The sequence below is a fragment of the Triticum urartu genome, chromosome 2A (assembly GCF_056163025.1).
Source record: "Triticum urartu cultivar PI428250 chromosome 2A, HENAU_Tu73, whole genome shotgun sequence".
Classification (NCBI taxonomy): Eukaryota; Viridiplantae; Streptophyta; class Magnoliopsida; order Poales; family Poaceae; genus Triticum; species Triticum urartu.
The window spans coordinates 759,064,017-759,080,060 of NC_141874.1; the positions used below are offsets into that span (position 1 = coordinate 759,064,017).

At 47.5% G+C, this 16,044-nt stretch overlaps 1 protein-coding gene across 1 annotated transcript; it reads right to left on the reverse strand.

The window, feature by feature from the left end:
- Positions 1–10,072: 10,072 nt before the first annotated feature.
- Positions 10,073–11,811, reverse strand: LOC125529562 (peroxidase P7). Its single transcript, XM_048693968.2, has 2 exons — positions 11,424–11,811; positions 10,073–10,994 (listed from the first exon to the last, which is right to left on the reverse strand). The coding sequence occupies exons 1-2, from the start codon at positions 11,676–11,678 to the stop codon at positions 10,224–10,226; spliced, it is 1,026 nt and encodes a 341-aa protein (XP_048549925.2). The 5' UTR covers positions 11,679–11,811; the 3' UTR covers positions 10,073–10,223.
- Positions 11,812–16,044: the final 4,233 nt, after the last annotated feature.

The following is a 16,044-nucleotide window of genomic DNA, read 5'->3' on the forward strand; positions in this document are numbered from 1 at the left end:
CCTGGTCTCAAACTCGATCTATCATCTAAGTTGGTTAGTGTACCTGCATATGTTCCTAGTTTACACTGCGTGTTGAAGCGTCTGTATTAGTATGAGCTCACGATTTAGTTATTCTCAGCTAGCTAGCTCTATAGCTGGTTTGGCCACTGCCGAGATTGGCAAAATTTGGATCTAGCAAGCTCGTTTGGGCACTAATTCATTTGGAGGCTGATGATGTCCTGAAAACAGACCAATCCCTAATGACACTATATATTCTTTTATGTTCGTGAGCCGAAGATAATGATGATGAATAAAAGAAGTTTTCTCTTCCAGTTTCGCGCTCTTGTCTTGCGTGAGCGCGTGGTTGCCACGTATGAATTTTTATCAGATGGATTGATGGAGTCGAGCTACACACGGCGTGCATGCCTGGATGCCTCGTGATTAAGTTAATCTAGGATTCCATAACTCTACATGTGGCTTTGTCGACTATGTGTCAACCAAAAACCAGGCAAGGTACGTACACCTGCTACCTAAGGAATCGTATCTGCCAAACAAATGAGTTAATGCCCACTTCTACAGATGTCTTGATGTTCGTGAAGGTGATGAGGTGGTGGGAGGACGTGTTACAGATCAACATTTGAGTCTGTGCCGATCTCAAAGATTTTCCCTGCTTAATCGGCAATAGGCTCTAGCAACCTACCTTGCTCAATCAGCAAAAGGCTCTAGCAATATATGGACTTGTCCCCCGCAAAAGAAAAACATATGGACTTGTAGACTTGTGTTGGTTTTGATCGAGTTGATGCATGACTATGCAATTAAGTTTGATCAAGTTTGTATGTGCATATGTGAAAGCGAATATGAATGCACTGAACAATTCTGATGTGAATTCTCCGCGCCAACTATCCAATCTAAGTCAGTAGCTTGCTCTATTACCGTAGTATTGAGTTTCTGAGTGAGTGCGTGTGCCTTCCTCACGTCTCCAGTGCGTGGTGTTATTAGCTGATCCTTATCCGGGCTGGAGAGAGGGTGAGCACATGAATCCATAATGGAGAGAAGCAAAAAATATTGAAATACCATTAGTATAGTAGGACACTCATTATACCATATTATATTGACTTATACCATATTATATTGACATACTACGATGAGGATGGATAAAAATAACTATTCTTCATGTCCTAGTTTTGTGTTCCAGAGACGATTGACCAAGTTTGGATCTAGCTACTGGTTTCGAGACCTTTACATGTAAATATTGAGTGTTAATTAACACATGTATTGATGATGGATCGAGATCACAATGAAACCACGACGTGCATTTCTCACATACTACAGGATATGATGTCATATTTATAAAGAGGAAACTTTAATTATACACTGATTAAGGCTGGTGATCATATGGATCGATAATAGACAGAAAAAATATATTGAGATACCCTAGAGTATTAGCATAAAAAAGAGCACTCAGTATATTAAGATCCCGAGAAGATTAGGATGGATTAAATAAAAATATATTTATGTCTTGTCTTCTGTTTCACATGTGACTGTTTGTATTTTGGATCTAGCCGGAGCACTTTGATCTACTACAATGCATTGTTTACACATGGATCAATAAAGGATAGAAGGGAAATTAATTAAGCTACCATGTGCATGTTTGGTCGATCTCGATCTATCGTGATGATCCAGAAAATGCATTGTATATTTAGTAATTAAAAATCTAGTAATATGAGTCAGGATTAAAAACTTCTCGATCAGATTCCATAACATAAGTTTACATGTGGTTTTGGTTGGATACCAATCTGTACTGTGGGATCAAGTTACAACATTGGAGTCTATGTTCGGTTGGTTCATTAGCTTTTAGTATGGTACTTTTACAGTGAGTCTTGTTCTGGTCCTTTGGAGTTGTGTTAGGGTGAGCTTCAGGAAACTCTAGAGTAGTTCATGGTTTACACAACCTAAACCATAGAGTTGCTTGGAGGGCATTTGTGGCATTTTCTTGAGCACTATGGATTTGTCGGTATGAGCTTGTGATTGAAGGTGTTATTCCGAATCATCCCATTGATCTAGTTTCCTTTAGATTAGGTTGGCTTTGGGAAAAAGGAAATGACATGCAACGTTGAGCGCGGTGGTGGGCAAGATTAGAACTATGCACTACATCAACATAAATGAAGCTTATTACGCACCACAATAGTCTTTACTTTATTTTGCCCATAGAAAACCTCCTCATTTGAGCCTCTCCCTATTCAATTTGCGGATACCCTACTATGTCCGTGTTTGAACTTTGTATTGTTACCTGTTTGTTGCTTTACTAATTTAAAGTCCGATGCTCTCCTCGGTGGCACAGGGAACCATAGCTGCCGCCTATAGGGCCGTCTCCCCTGTCCCCCGTGCTTCGTCGCTGCCGAAGGGTCTGCCGGCAAAGTCTGTGCTGACTCCAGGAAGGCAGAGGCAGTGTTTGTTCCCTTTGTGAATGTTGTGCGAAGGTTGCCGCGTGGAGGACGTGTTGGCTGACACGTGGCTTGTGCATGATGTTTTTCTAAGAAAAGGAGGAGGACCCCGGCTCTGCATCTGGACGATGCATGCAGCCAGTTTATTAATAATTCACACAAGACCTTACAAAGTCATACAACAGTAAGACTAAAGCCACCGTCTAGACGACATCTGTCGCTACTCCTATCCAATTGATGAAGGGATGCTGATAGTCTGGGCCTAATACCAAACGGACCTCGCAGCCAAATCTAACATTTAAGACCAGAGGTCCCAACTAGGACTCCTGCAGGGTATGGGGCACCCACCAGTCCGGCGCACTCCTCAGCCAGGACGCCTGCCGGGTATGAGGCTGCCGCAGCCACCTGCGACCATTCCATCTTCAGTGTTGTACTGCTACATCTACCTTGCCCGGTCTAACTGATGTCGACAAAACCACGACGCCAGACAACGCCACCATAATACGCTCGTCCATCATCACGCGCCCACCGGCGAGACCCCGCTGCTCCATTCCGCTGAGACTCGCCGTCATCGACGTGCCAGATGCCATGCCGCCCCTCCGTCGTGAACACCACCAGTTGCCACTGGTCCCATCCCCTCTGTCTGCAGTTCCTCTAACTGAGCACCCAAACGCCCCAGGCGGCGCCTCCAAGAAGGGTACAACACATGCAGTGCCGCCGCTACCCAATCTAAGGAGATTTTAGGTTTTCACCCGGGCATGGGGTCAAGGTGGAGGGCATGGACCTCAACGGCGCCTGCAAGGAGGAGAACGGCGACCCTGGTCATCGCCACCGTCGGGATGAACGAGTCATCCAGAGTTTCCTCCGGTCCGGTGGCACCTCTACCAGCCCCCGCGAACGCACCGAGGCCGACGACCGCGATCGTAAGACACCAGGTGCAGTGGGAGAGAGCCTGCAGGGTGGAGGAGATCCACCGGCAACTCCATCCACACCCCCCCCCCCCTGTCGCGAACGTCGCTGGCCGAGGGCGCGATCGCCAAGCCTAACAGGGCCGCTGTCCCAGATCCAGCTTCTTCCACGATGGCCAGAGTGGCGAGATCCACCACGAGCGACGAGATACGGCACTGTGTGGCTAACGCCATGGCCCAAGCCCGCCGTCGACCGATCCCACCGCCGCCTGGAGCCCGCACGCTGCCGGGAGTCCCACACCCATGGATCTAGGCGCCCGTGCACCGCCGCAAGCCCGCCGCCTCCGGGGTCCGCCACACCGACAGAAGGGCCGCAACCCGTGGATCAGGACGCCCGCACCGCCGCGGATTCGGGAGAGGGAGGAGAGGCCCTCCGCCGCCGCCGTCGCACGCACGTGCTTTGCCCGGCGCCGACCATCGGCAGCGGCGGAGGGGGAGAAGGGCGCTGGAGGGTTACAAGGCGGCGGCTGAGTCCTCCTGAGCCGCCCGCAGGGGAGGCGACGCGAGAGGAACACGAGAGGAGAGGAGCCACCTTAAAATTGAGGGAGCTTGCGCAGGATGTTGTGTTTGCGGTGCAAAGGTTGCAGTGTAGATGTTCGTGCTAGCTGACTAATGGCTCGTGTTGGCCATTGTGGTTGTTCCCAGGTGGATCGCAGCCGCGAGGGACGGAAGTGCTTTCCCGTCTCCGGCGGCTGCGGTGGCAAGCATCCGGCTTGACGGCTAGGAGGCAGTGTGGCGGCGGGGAGGTTTGCCTAGTGTGAAAACTGAGGGAAAGGTAGATTGGATCGGCGCACTCCAAACAGTGGCCTCCGAGGGTTTATATATACGTGAGCTAGGGCACAAAGGCCTAGCCGGATATACATGAGTTGTTACAGGAGATATACAAGATACTAACAACTTCCTAGATCACAACTACATGTTTGACATCCCCTCTCAATCTTAACTTTGTACTAGAAGATTAAGATTGCATCTATTCGATACAAAAGGCGCCTCAGCCAGTGGCTTGGTAAATATATCTGCAACCTGTTCGACGAGATGAATCGAACGTCAAGAGCTTTTGCCGCAGCTCTCTCCCAAAGTGGAAATCCACTTCTATGTGTTTTGTTCTCGCATGAAACACGGGGTTTGCTGACAAATAGGTAGCTCCCAGATTATCACACCACAAAACTGGAGGACGAGACATAAAGACTCCAAGCTCTCCAAGAACAGACTGTATCCAAATTAGCTCCGCTTTTCCATTTGCCAAGGCCTTGTATTCAGATTCGGTACTTGATCATGAAACGGTGGCTTGCTTCCTTGAGCTCCAAGAAACCAGGTTGGGTCCAAGAAACACAGCAAAGCCCCCTGTGGACCTGCGATCGTCACTGCATCCTGCCCAGTCTGCATCTGAGAAACAGCTCAGTAGCATGGAGGGAGACTTCCGTATAGACAGTCCCATAACTCGTGTATACTTCATATACCGCAGAATGTGTTTGGCTGCTGAAAAATTTACCGTGGTTGGTGCATGCAAGAATTGGCAGACTCGATTCACCGCAAAGCAGATGTCTGGCCTCATGAGTGTTAGGTACTGAAGAGCCCCAACTAAACTCCGATAATTAGTGTTGTCATCCTGTCCAAGAAGCGTACCACTCTCCTTACTGATCTTCTCACTGGAAGACATAGGCGTGGTGGAGATCTTGCAATTTTCCATGTTTTCCCGGTGAAGGATATCGCCAATATATTTCTGCTGTGACAGAACAAGCCCCCTTGGCGATGACGTCACCTCGACTCCAAGAAAATAATGCAACGGACCAAGGTCTTTGAGAGAAAATGAAGCCTGAAGCTCACCTAGTAGCTTGGTGGTAGCAATGGGAGAGGAGCTGGCCACAATGATATCATCAACGTACACGAGCATGAAAATGGTGACCCCTCTCCGGTTCAAGACAAAAGGTGATGTGTCAGCCTCGGATGGCAGAAAACCAAGTTGTTGAAGACGAGAGCTCAACCGAGAGTACCAAGCCCGAGGAGCTTGTTTAAGACCATAAAGGGCTTTCTGAAGCTTGCATAGATACCGAGGAGTAGAAGGATCTTCGAAGCCAGGAGGTTGACGCATGTACACTGTCTCTTGCAGAATGCCATGAAGAAAGGCATTTTGGACGTCCAACTACCGCAAGCACCACCCACGGGAGACTGCAATAGAAAGCACGAGACGCACGGTAACAGGTTTGACAACCGGACTGAACGTGTCATCATAGTCCAAACCATGTCGTTGCTTGAACCCCTTCGCAACAAGACGAGCTTTGAGACGATCAACCGAGCCATCTGCTTTGTGCTTGACCTTAAAAACCCATTTGCAGTCAATGATGTTGACATTGGGTGGCGGAGCAACAAGAGTCCAAGTGCCATTGTGGCGAAGCGCATCAAGTTCAGCTTGCATGGCTTGGTACCAACTTGGGGACCGGAGCGCCTCACGGTAATCCGCAGGTTCACGTACAGTGAGGAAGGCACGTTTGGACGGGTTGTAGACGATGGTGCCATCAGTGTGTTGCTTGACATGGCGCGTATGATCGCGGGTCCGAGTCACCATGGCATGCCCCAGTGGAACAGAGGGTCCGGCAGCCACAGAAGATCCAGCGTGCAGCAGCAGGCGGATCCACCTGGGATCTCATGAGCTGCTCGTCAGGGGAGGAATCCGCGCCCACAACCGGGGACGGGCCCACACCGGTTTCCCCCGCAGCAGGTATGGGCACCACACGGACGGTCACGGCTGGTGTGTCGGGCGCAGCGGGAACCGGCCCGGTGGTAGGCCCCACTGCAGGTGAGGACGAGCGCCGCGTAGAGGCGGGTGGGGCGGGTGGCCCACCCGTGCCGGGCACCTGGTCCAATGGAGAGGCGGGCGCATCGCTGTCGCATGTTGAAGGAGAGGGCGCGCTGTTGTTGTCTGCAGGCACGGGATCCGAGAGCGAATCAGCTCCGGGATCAGCGCCAGAATCTGCATGGGATCCTGGGGAAGCCGCGCCTGGGATCGTTTGTGGCACATGGGATCCTGCATCCAAATTAGCATCCGAAACAGAAGTGCAATAATTCATGTGGTCATGCGGAAAAAGGAGGATGGCATGTTCTGCAACACGAGGTGGTATGGGAGCGGTTTGGGTTTGAGCAAACGGAAAAATTTTCTTGTCAAACACAACATCTCACGTGAAATATAGATGCGAGCTGTGGGTACATGAAGGCATTTATAGCCTTTGTGACGGATGCTATACCCTATGAACACACATTGTTGAGAGCGAAAGGAGAGTTTGTGTGTGTTGTACGGACGTAAGTTTGGTCAACATGCGCACCCGAAGGTTCGAAGAGACACATAGTCTGGTTTGTGATGAAACAGGTTTTCCATGGGACTAACATTTCCTATAACACGGCTAGGAAGTCTGTTGATAAGATAGCAAGCGGTTAGGTAGGCTTCATCCCAAAACCGCAATGGCATGGATGCATGTGATAAAAGTGACAAGCCCATGTCAACAATGTGACGGTGTTTTCTTTCGGCGGAGCCATTCTGTTGATGCGTGTGTGAGCACGACACATGATGTGCAATACCAAGTTGATTAAAGAATGTGTTGCTAAGTTTTTCATATTCACCGCCCCAGTCCGATTGAACGCAGAGAATTTTACGAGAAAGAAGGCGTTCAACATGAGCAAGAAAATCACGAAAAACATCAAACACATCACACTTTCGTTTGAGAAGGTAAATCCAAACAAATTTACTATAATCATCAATGAATGACACATAGTACTGGAACCCACTAGATGAAGTCTTAGTGGGCCCCCACACATCTGAAAAAACTAATTCCAAAGGAAAAGATGAAACACTCGATGGCCTAGGAAAGGGAAGTTGGTGTGCTTTGCCTTGCTGACATGCATTGCAAATGTTGGTCAATGACCGACTAGACGACACGAGTTTATTGGAAGACAAAACATGCTGGACGACTTGAGACAACGGATGGCCAAGCCTAGCGTGCCAATCTTTAGCAGAGAGCCGAACCGAGGACAAGGCACGAGCTCGAGATGGCCGGATGAGGTAAAGCCCATTTTCACATCTTCCTTGAAGAAGTACCCTCTTGGTAGTCAAATCCTTCATAAGAAAATGAGTAGGATAGTATTTTAGATAAGCATGATTATCAACAGCAAGCTGATTAACAGAGATAAGATTCTTGTCTGCATTAGGAACATGAAGGATATTGTGAATCTTAAGATTGGCGGAGGGTGTAGGAAGAATTGCATGACCACGATGAGCTATTTGCAAGCCTGAGCCATCAGCCGTATGGATGCGGTCGCGCCCTGGATATTTCTCCCTCACAGTGAGACGATACAGGTCAGTGGTGATGTGGTCTGTAGCCCCCGTATCCGTGAACCAGGCGGGATCGCCAAGGATGGACGGAGGAGAAGCAGCAGCAAGGCATGCCATCTTGGAGTGGGGAGACTGGGACGCGTGGTTGTAGCGCTGGCCACACTCCCAAGCAAAATGCCCGGGGCCGCGGCGGAGCTGGCACTGAACGCGCTTGTCACCACCACCAGCGTGGTCACCGCGGTCACCACCACGGTTGCCACCGTAGTCGTTCTGCTGGCGGTTGCCAGCGCCGCCACGGTTGCCGCAGTCACCACCACGGGCGTTGTTGTTGTAGCCGCCGTGGTCGCCGTAGTTGTCGCGGCCCTTGCCGCGATAGTTGCCCTTGCCGCGGTTGTTGTTGTTGTTGTTGCCGCGGGGAGGGTTGTTGTTGTCGCGAGTGACATAGTTGACGGAGGAGCCGCTAGTTTGGAGACGAAAGCGTGCAGCGTTGTACTCACGCCGGCGCTCAAAGGCAATGGCATGAGAGTAGAACTCCCCGAGCGTCATGACGTCGAGGCGGGTTGTGGCAGCGGTGATGAGGGGCTCGTACTCGCTGTCGAGGCCATTGATGACGGCGGTGATGATGTCCTCATCACGCATGGCGCGGCCGACAGCAGCAAGCTGGTCAGTGTTGGCGCGGATCTTGGCGAAGTAGTCCGCCATGGAGAGGTTTTCCTTCCTGAAGATCGCCATGTCCAGCTTAATCTGCACAATATTGGCACGACAATGGGTCTGGTACATCTCCTCGAGATGCTCCCAGATGGCACGAGATGTGTCAAACCTGTGCACCTGTTGAAGAATTTCGTCGATGAGGGAGGCGAGCAAGTAGCTGAGGACGATCTGGTCCTGACGGAACCAGGTGGCGTACTCTGGATTGGGAGCACGGACGCCCTTGTCATCGGCGGGAAGCAGCCGATCGGGAGGGAGCTCGGTGCCATCGACATAGCCAGTGGCATTGGTGATGTGAAGGGGGGGAAGGATCTGGGCTTTCCAGGAGAGGAAGTTGGAGGAGGTGAGCTTGGCGGTGATCAGGCTAGCGGAAGGGGGAGGCACGGAGGAAGCAGGCGGGCTGCCAAAGGATGCTGGCAGCGAGAGGGTGGTTAGGGCTGCGGAGGAGGAGGCGGAGGCAGTAGGGGAGCCCATCGTGCTGTTAAGCGAGAGGCTCTGATACCATGTGAAAACTGAGGGAAAGGTAGATTGGATCGGCGCACTCCAAACGGTGCCCTCCGAGGGTTTATATATACGTGAGCTAGGGCACAAAGGCCTAGCCGGATATACATGAGTTGTTAGAGGAGATATACAAGATACTAACAACTTTCTAAATCACAACTACATGTTTAACACCTAGTGATGCGGGGGAGACGGTGGTGTGCGGCCCGTCTCGCAGGCATGGTACTCTGGGCCATTGCACCTGAATCTTGGGGCAGCACATATTGGGGCCGATGCAGCATTGACGGTGTTGCTCCGGACAACGGCTTGAGGCAAAGGGCATGGATGTGTAGTGGCGGCAGTGGATTTTTGGCCTAGTCGGTAATCTCTGGTGAGTTGGAAATTACAGTTTTAGGGTGTATATCCAAAGATATATATTTTTTACAATGCGGCTAGGAATAGCTTGGTCTCACTATCTTCTAATAAAGGAACAACAGAATCATCGAAAGCTTGACAACCAAAACGAAAAGATCCAAACGGGTTGCTTAGTTTTCTCTATTATATTACGCAAACGGGTTGCTTAGTTCGATCTGCAAAGTTTGAAGTTCATATGTTGTTTCATTTTCGAGAAACAAAAAAGAGAAATTTTTTTGTTGTTAATTAGTTAGAGAGTACGGATCTCAAAGCAAGGCTGGAGGGTTGAGGATAAAAGGTTTCATGTAGCCTGAGGTACAAAGGAACTTTGTGAACATGAGTATGGTTTTCTATAGCTCAGGCTACATGGTACCCCTTATCTTTGCCATCCATTTATGCATCAAGATCCATGCAGACACATTTATCTTTTTTGTTTCTCTCAAACGACATAACATATAAACTTCAAATTTTGCAGAACAACAATACATTCTAACTACAATCTAGGAAAAAACTTTCAGATTTTTTCATGCATTTTAAATACTTGAAATAATATTTTTATTCAAAGAAAATCTCATTTTGTATATTTATATCAGATCAAAAAATGTGAAAGTTTTTTCATGCATTGATGTTCTAATGTTTGTTCGATCTGCAAAGTTTGAAGTTCATATGTTGTTTCATTTTTGAGAAACAAAAAAGAGAAATTTTTTTGTTGTTAATTAGTTAGAGAGTACGGATCTCAAAGCAAGGCTGGAGGGTTGAGGATAAGAGGTTTCATGTAGCCTGAGGTACAAAGGAACTTTGTGAACATAGATTTATTGAAATGGAGACATAAAAGCCAGACGAAGATTCTAGCTAGATCTTATTTCATGCACGCGTGGAAGGCCCTTAACGACATATGATGGGATCTCAAGCTGATGCCGCAAGGTCAGCAGTAGGCCCCTTCGGGCCATGCAAGTTAGCCCAGGAGCAGCTGTACTTGCGGATCTCGCCGTTCCTTCCGAACTCACTCGGCAAATGCGCCATCTTCCTCATGGAGGTGCCGAACTGGGAAAAGAACCACCCTTGGTCCTGTGCAAAGCCGTCGACCAGCCAGCTGGTGCTGGCGTCGCGTGTGAGGGCCATGTCGGAGTTGAGAACCCCCTTCCCCTCCTTCAGGTTGTTGTAGTACACGTTGTCGAACTTCTCAGGGGTGGTCACATCCAGGTCCTGTAGGTGGTTAGGGTTTCTGGCGCAGGTGCCTTGGAGCCAACGAACAAAGTCGGCGTTCTCTCCAAAGCGGTTCCTGAAGCTGCCGCAGCTTGACCTCCCGATCGTGTGCGCACCGGAGAGGGCCACGACGTCGGTGATGTCGAAACCGCGACTCTGGAAGGATTCGATGAGCTGGGTGGCGTTGAAGTCGGGGCCCGGCAGCTGCTCTACGTTCTCTCTGGGAGCGGGCGCGCGGCTATCCAGTAGACCAAGCGGCACCTCGTAGCCTGGCACCTCGAAGTGCATCACAGCCTCGCGGGTGGCGAGGTTCATGATGTCCGTGCAGGAGACAGTGGGCCCGCAGGTATCTTGAACCTTGACGCGAATGCTCTCAATGAGATACACTGCGTTCCTTCTGATTCCATTGTTCTGAGGCATGTTCAGCTCGCTCCAGAACTTGTCAGACAGTAGAAGCGACGCATCACAGCCCTGCATACATAGTATTTGTGGTTACAAATCCATAAATCCATGGATCCGTCCATCAAAGTTGACTGAGATTTTATTATGTCTACTAAATACACTCTCTAAATGTCCAACAAAAATACACTCTGAAAAGTGAAACTTGTACTTTTCACCAGACTCAACTGATATAAATCAACTTGGACATAAAGTAGTTCTAGCTAGTTATCTTAGGATTAGCAAAATCGTATGTCTGGACATAATCAGGATCCTCCTGAAATCAACCTCTTTTTTTTTACCTTAGGGACAAAAACGCCCTCAATTCAATCGCTTGAAACTGATAATACAACCAGCATCCTGTCCAGCTTAACCGCACAACACTCTCCAAGCTACGGCGCACTTAACATCTCTCAAGGCCAACAAAGTAACAAGTAATAAGAGGTAGCTAGGGTTGCGTACCTGTGGGAAGCAGTCGTGGAACATGACGCGGAGGAGGCCGGCGACAACACCGATATCCTCCTTGATTGCTTCCTCCACGGCGTCGTGCACCATCTGCCGCAGGTTTGGACATGACTCGTTGTGGAAGTCATAGGAGGGACGGTCGGAGTTGGGCAAAGAGATCAACGACGGCGCCGCCGTGGACAAGGCCGCGGGGGACAGCACCGCGGCCACTAGGCCTACCATGGCCAACATTGCTGCCCTGCTGGGCTTCATTGATCCTATTCCTATCCTACCTTAGTGAGGTTGAGCACTTGAGCTAGCTATCTTGCTCTACTGCCTGTGCAGTGTGACTATGAGTGGGAGTGTGCCTTCCTCACGTCCAAGACTGGTTTATTTATAGCACAAGCACGTAGCTTATGCCGATCAAGGCTAGCTGGTGAACATAATGGATCATCACTTATCTATAAAAAATGTGGTGATAGGGGCGAAAAGACTCACGTACTCCCGAGTTCCAGATTACAATAGCAATCGCGAAATGTATTTGTGAGTTTGTGATCACATGTATGCGGAAGCTAATCTTGATGAAAAAGAAAAAGATTGCTGCTAGTTTTCTACTCTCGCATGATTCCACATGCATTCAGAATTGTTAACACATTGGTCGATAATGGATCGCATCGTCGTGGCAAGCTATGCGCGCGTGGCGTGCATGGATCAATCGACGATGCGCCCTCACATGACCCCTTGAAGACTAACTAATTCTAGGATTACGTAAGCCCACAAGGCCTCTGTCGACAAACGGTGTACACCCAGCTAAGGTACCCCATGCTCCTAAAAAAAGCTAAGGTACCCATATCTTATATCTAAGCTGAGATATTTTCTCATCCGATATTTTATTTTAAGGTGCAAGGGCAACTTCAACACTGTGCAACAATTTTCTGCACATATTCTTATGGAGGTGGCTGCCTTAGGCGGGGCATTGTGGCTTATTAGAAATGATGCAGTTTTTAATATAATAAACGAAAAATGTATTTGGCAACCGTGTGACAGATTGCAAAACTGCTGCCACACAATCCCATCAATGTCCACAGACACGATCCCGCCGCCCGATCGACCCGCACCGTTTCGCTTCTCCCGCGCACGATCTTCTCACGATCCCATCTAGCAGTTCCGCTTCTCCCACGCGCGTGATCTTTTTTTTCCTCTGTGCGCAAAAAAATTAGCTCTAAGTGGGGCTCGATCCCTCAACCAACAGGTTCGCATGTAGGCTGAGTACCACTGGGATAATTTCATTGGCATGTGCACAAGAGGATTAGCTAAGTATTCAGGCTGTCAGAGGCGTAAATAGAAAAGCTTGGGCACTCTCTAACAACTGACTAATGTTCAAAATTTGCTGCTACTATATATATCGGCATCTCAATTTCCGTACATCTCAACTTCCGTAATTCTATATTTGTTTTAGCTGACGATGGTAACTTTGGCCCGAATGAAAAAATTGTTGAAACATTTCCCTGATAATCTATGTGTAAACAACATGTTAATGTATGCACCGCAAACCTGATAACATATGAACACACACACGATGGTAACTTTGACTGGGGAAAAAGTTGTTGAATTTTACCACGGTAACTTCTATGTCCATAACATGGAAACTTAAGATCTGCAGATCTGATAACTCACATACAAACATAGTGGTAACTTTTTGACCTAAGGAAAAGAGTTGGTGAAACATACTCTTGTAATTTTTGTGTAAAATGTTTGGTAATATACGCACCGCAGTGTTGGGAACTTACGTACAAACACCATGGTAAACTTTGATCGGAGAAAAAAATGTTAAAAACATACCCCAGTAATTTCTACGTAAATAGCATGATAATATATGCGTTGCAAACCTAATAACTTAGATATAAACACCACAGTATCTTTTACCTAGGAAAGCCAACTTACAAGCATGCCTTCACCTCCACGCCCCTCGTGACCACCTAGCTGACATCACCACCGTCGGCGTGTGACAACAACCTTGGCAGGAGCAGGAAGAGACTTCACTGCAAGGTGACATTGCCTAGTAGGCTCCCGAAATGTTCGATGAAGTGCGTGTCTGGTTCTTCCTGGTGTGGATAGTAGTTGTGGTCGAAAATGACATGTAACTTTTGATCAAATAAGATTTTTAAAGCAGCGTAGGCTTGATAATTTGCATATAAACATTATGATACCTTTTGACTCAGGGTAAACAAATATTGGAAAATATACCTACGATAATGTTTGTGTAATAGCATGCTAATATACGCATTGCAGACTTGATAACTTACGTCCAAAACATCACGGTAATTTTTGACCTGGGAAAAAATACCGTTGAAACAATACTCCGGTAATTTTGATGTAAAAACATGGTTTTTAAGCAACCCAGACCTAATAACTTACAAACAAAATCATGTTGATTTTTTGACCTGAGACTTTTTTGTTCGAAACATGCCCGGTAATTTCTATGTAAATAACATGGTGATATAAACTCCAATAACCGATAACTTAGATACAAACATGTAACTTTTTGACCCAGAAAACTTTTTGTCAAAAAACACATCGCGGTAATATTAACCAAGGATGTAAAAGTTGTTCGGCGAGAACTTCTGTGAAGATAGCATGCTAATATACGAACCGTTCACCTGATAACTTGCGTATAAACAACGCGGTAAATTTGACGAAGGGGGGAACAGTTGTTGAAAAATATACCCTGGTAATTTTTATGTAAATAGCATGGTCATATAAGAATTCAATACTGATAACTTAAGTACAAACACCGCCGTGACATATTTGACCATGGAGGAAAAAGTTGCTGAAAAAATATAGCACGGTAAGTTCTATGTAAATAACATGGTAATATAAGAATTCCATATATGATAACTTAAATACAAACACCACGGTAACATTTTTTGACTAACGAGGAAAAAGTTGCTGAAAAGTATAGCACGGTAATTTTTATGTAAATTGCATGGTAATATAAGAATTTCATACCTGATAACTTAAGTACAAACACCGCGGTAACATTATTGACCAAGGAGGAAAAAGTTACTAAAAATATAGCACGTTAGCTTAAGTACAAACAGCACGGTAACATTTTTGAACAAGGAGAAAAAAGTTCCGGAAAAATATAGCATGGTAATTTCTATGTAAATAGCATGGTAATATACGAACCTCATACCTGATAAATTTAGTCCAAACACTGCGGTAACATTTGACCAAGAGGGAAAAAATTGTTGAAATACTGTGGTGATTTGCATCTGAAAAGGAAGGGAAGGGGACGCCTGAGTTTGTGAACCATCTGAACCGGTGCAAAACGTCCATAAAAAAGTTCCAAATCCCAGACAAGTGAGTCTGTCTGTTTGAATTTTCAGTTTCATTCAATCTCATTTCAGGAAGGTACAAGTAGCATGTAAGTTGAAAGAAACCAATAAGATGGTGTAGCCCAGTTGGTTATTGTTGCTAAATTAGTTGTGGTAGGTTGTGGGTTTGATCCCCCCTCCTAGTGTATTTTTTCGCTTTTTTCAAGCTGCAAATGTGCGTGCGCAGAATCGGGACAGGCCCGCTCCCAGCGGTGGGATTCAAGTGGCCCAGAAAATCGGGCGAAGGGAGAGGTTAGTGCGGGGGGAACAGGTTGGCCCAGAAAATCGGGAGAAGAAGGAATGGGTTTCGTGCGACACGAGGGGGTGTGATGGTTTTCGCAATCTGGCACACGGTTGCCAGTTATCACAGTCCTATAATAAATGTGTTTCTTTAGCTGAAATAAGTTATACGCAGAATATTACCTCTTTTTTAAGGCCTGTTTTTGCCCTGTTTAAGCTGGGTTTTTTTTTTGGCCCATTTGTCTACTGGGACGTGTGTGTGTGTGTGTGTGTGTGTGTGTGTGTGTGTGTGTGTGTTGTGTAACGAGAACTTTCATCGTGACAAGGGGATTTGCGGGGGGCGGGGGGACTAGCGCTGGGGCTTCTTTTCTATCGAACGAAATCATGCAATCCGCTCCCCCATGGAGCGCGAACAAATTATTCGCTCGGACAGGCTCCATGATCTGACATGAGTACGCTGCCCTTCTCAACGCCGCCATGATGCTACCTTAGCTTGTGATGTGCACTGTGGGTAGCTTGTTTGAGGGTGTGGCTTCCTCACGTCCAAGATGCTGCAATTTTATAACGGAGGCAGCTGGCTCTAGTTAACCATACATGGAGGAAATTAACCGGAGTTCTTGAAGTAATTAAAGTTCATTGACCCAGGGAGCAAAGATATCGATAATGGATCCAGCACACTGACATTAATTAACTTCGGGGATCGATCTGTCTGGTTACCCCCGAAGAGGTGAGTCTATCCAGGAGGTCAGGGTTCAAATTAGCAAATTAATACTCCCTCCTCATAAAAACGCTCTTATATTATGAGACGGAGGGAGTAGGTTCTAGAAAGAGAGCACATGGTTCAGTGACGGAGCTAGTTATAGTCAGAAGACGAGGGAGAGTGGATTAAAAACTAGTATCAATTTCTCTCTTCCCGTTTTGTTGGCACTTAGATATACAAGCTTGACCAAGCAATGCTCTCGTTGCATACAACTGCATTGTGCTGCTGATTACGAATTTATGGAGAGAAATGCAAGGATTTC

What these genes read in the sequence shown, in the direction of transcription:
- LOC125529562 (XM_048693968.2), bottom strand. Translation starts at nt 11,678, where the DNA reads ATGAAGCCCAGCAGGGCAGCAATGTTGGCCATGGTAGGCCTAGTGGCC. An exon ending in TCCACGACTGCTTCCCACAG is followed by an intron (nt 10,995 to 11,423) that starts GTACGCAACCCT and finishes CTATGTATGCAG; the next exon opens with GGCTGTGATGCGTCGCTTCT.